The 1,535-nt window shown below is 38.5% G+C and overlaps 1 protein-coding gene across 1 annotated transcript; it reads left to right on the plus strand.

The window, feature by feature from the left end:
* Positions 1-846: 846 nt before the first annotated feature.
* LOC143581339 (RAF-like serine/threonine-protein kinase PRAF) lies at positions 847-1,535 on the plus strand. Its single transcript, XM_077064162.1, has one exon. The coding sequence runs from the start codon at positions 923-925 to the stop codon at positions 1,517-1,519; it is 597 nt and encodes a 198-aa protein (XP_076920277.1). The 5' UTR covers positions 847-922; the 3' UTR covers positions 1,520-1,535.

Here is a 1,535-nt window from a genome sequence, read left to right on the forward strand (position 1 = left end):
TTTTCCTAGCAACTTCAAGTTATTTGAACAACCTTGTCATCATAACATTTGATTTGTATATTGTATATAGTTTTAATTTGACAACGTAGACATATGTTGTGTCATCAATATGACATGTATGAAAAACTCGGGCTTAATATTTTGTGATGTAAAATAGCATGCATAATCATCAATTTATTATCCTAAAATTGTGAACATTAATAGAATTCGAGAAAATGTATTGGTTCTAACTTCTATTCTAAAGTCGTCATTTTTAAATAAACATTACACCATTCTTTTATAAAATCATATCAAAATTTTGATAAAATAAACACACAGTAACAATTTATTTAATTAAATATGAAATATCATATGCTAAAAATTGGGAAAATCAAAATTTTTACTAAAAACCTAAATGTAATCAAACTTCAATTCTGTCACATACAAATAGTAATTCAAAAGCAAACTCGATGATTTTAATCCTTACAAACTCATTCTTGTCGCCCCTGGCAACAAACATGCATGAACCATTTCACGAAGTATGTGTCCAGATAGTACCGAGTCTCGGTAGTTAGCTCTTGACCTTCACAAGACACTCACATCACATGCGTGGATTTACATGGTTTCGATCCAAGTCCTTGATCTATACTTAGTAAGAGGCTGTTTCCATGACTCGAAACATAACTAGTAAATCGCATGCCAATAAACTTCGTTCCACCAAAATTTCACCAACCCTGAACTATTCCAAGTTGCCACATTTAGCCCCTAAACTTTGGATCCACAATACCAGCTACAATTATGTACCAAGAAACAAACACACACCTCTCATCTTCATCCTATCAACCTCCACCTTCCTTCCTTCCTTCCTTCCTTCCATCCTTCACTACCGTTAATCTCTCCGTTCATCCATCATCATTCCTCCGCCATCATCCGCCTGCAAAACATGGACAACAACAACAACAATTACCCATATTCCACATACCCAGATTCCAACACCTCCACCCCTCGTTCCCGCGAAGTCGATTCATGCGAAACCGCCTCATACGAGGATCAACAACAACTGACGAACAACAACCTTAACGGTTACAAGGTAAAACTCATGTGCAGCTACGGAGGTAAAATATTACCACGTCCGCATGATAACCAGCTCACGTACATCGGCGGAGACACCAAAATACTCACCGTTGATCGGAATATTCGGTACGCATCAATCTCAACCAAACTCCATTCGCTAACAGATTCCACCGATGTATGTTTTAAATACCAATTACGTGAAGATTTGGATGCTTTGATATCCGTTACAAATGATGAGGATTTGGAACACATGACGACGGAATATGATCGCATATTCCGTACATCTGTGAAGCCAGTGAGGCTTAGACTCTTTATGTTTTCGTTATCTCCGCCAACTTACGGCGGAGATAATAAAACGGAGCAGCAATGGTTTGTGGACGCGTTGAACGCCGTGCAAATCTCATCCGCGCAGAATTCGTCACCGGCGCAGGAGAATAACCAGGATTATTTATTCGGGTTTGATTAAGGTAGTGCGCCGGTGG

The sequence above is a fragment of the Bidens hawaiensis genome, unplaced genomic scaffold (assembly GCF_021521415.1).
Source record: "Bidens hawaiensis isolate Kalapana, Puna unplaced genomic scaffold, B.hawaiensis_p1.1 tig00001511_1, whole genome shotgun sequence".
Lineage (NCBI taxonomy): Eukaryota > Viridiplantae > Streptophyta > Magnoliopsida > Asterales > Asteraceae > Bidens > Bidens hawaiensis.

What these genes read in the sequence shown, in the direction of transcription:
- LOC143581339 (XM_077064162.1), top strand. Translation starts at nt 923, where the DNA reads ATGGACAACAACAACAACAATTACCCATATTCCACATACCCAGATTCC.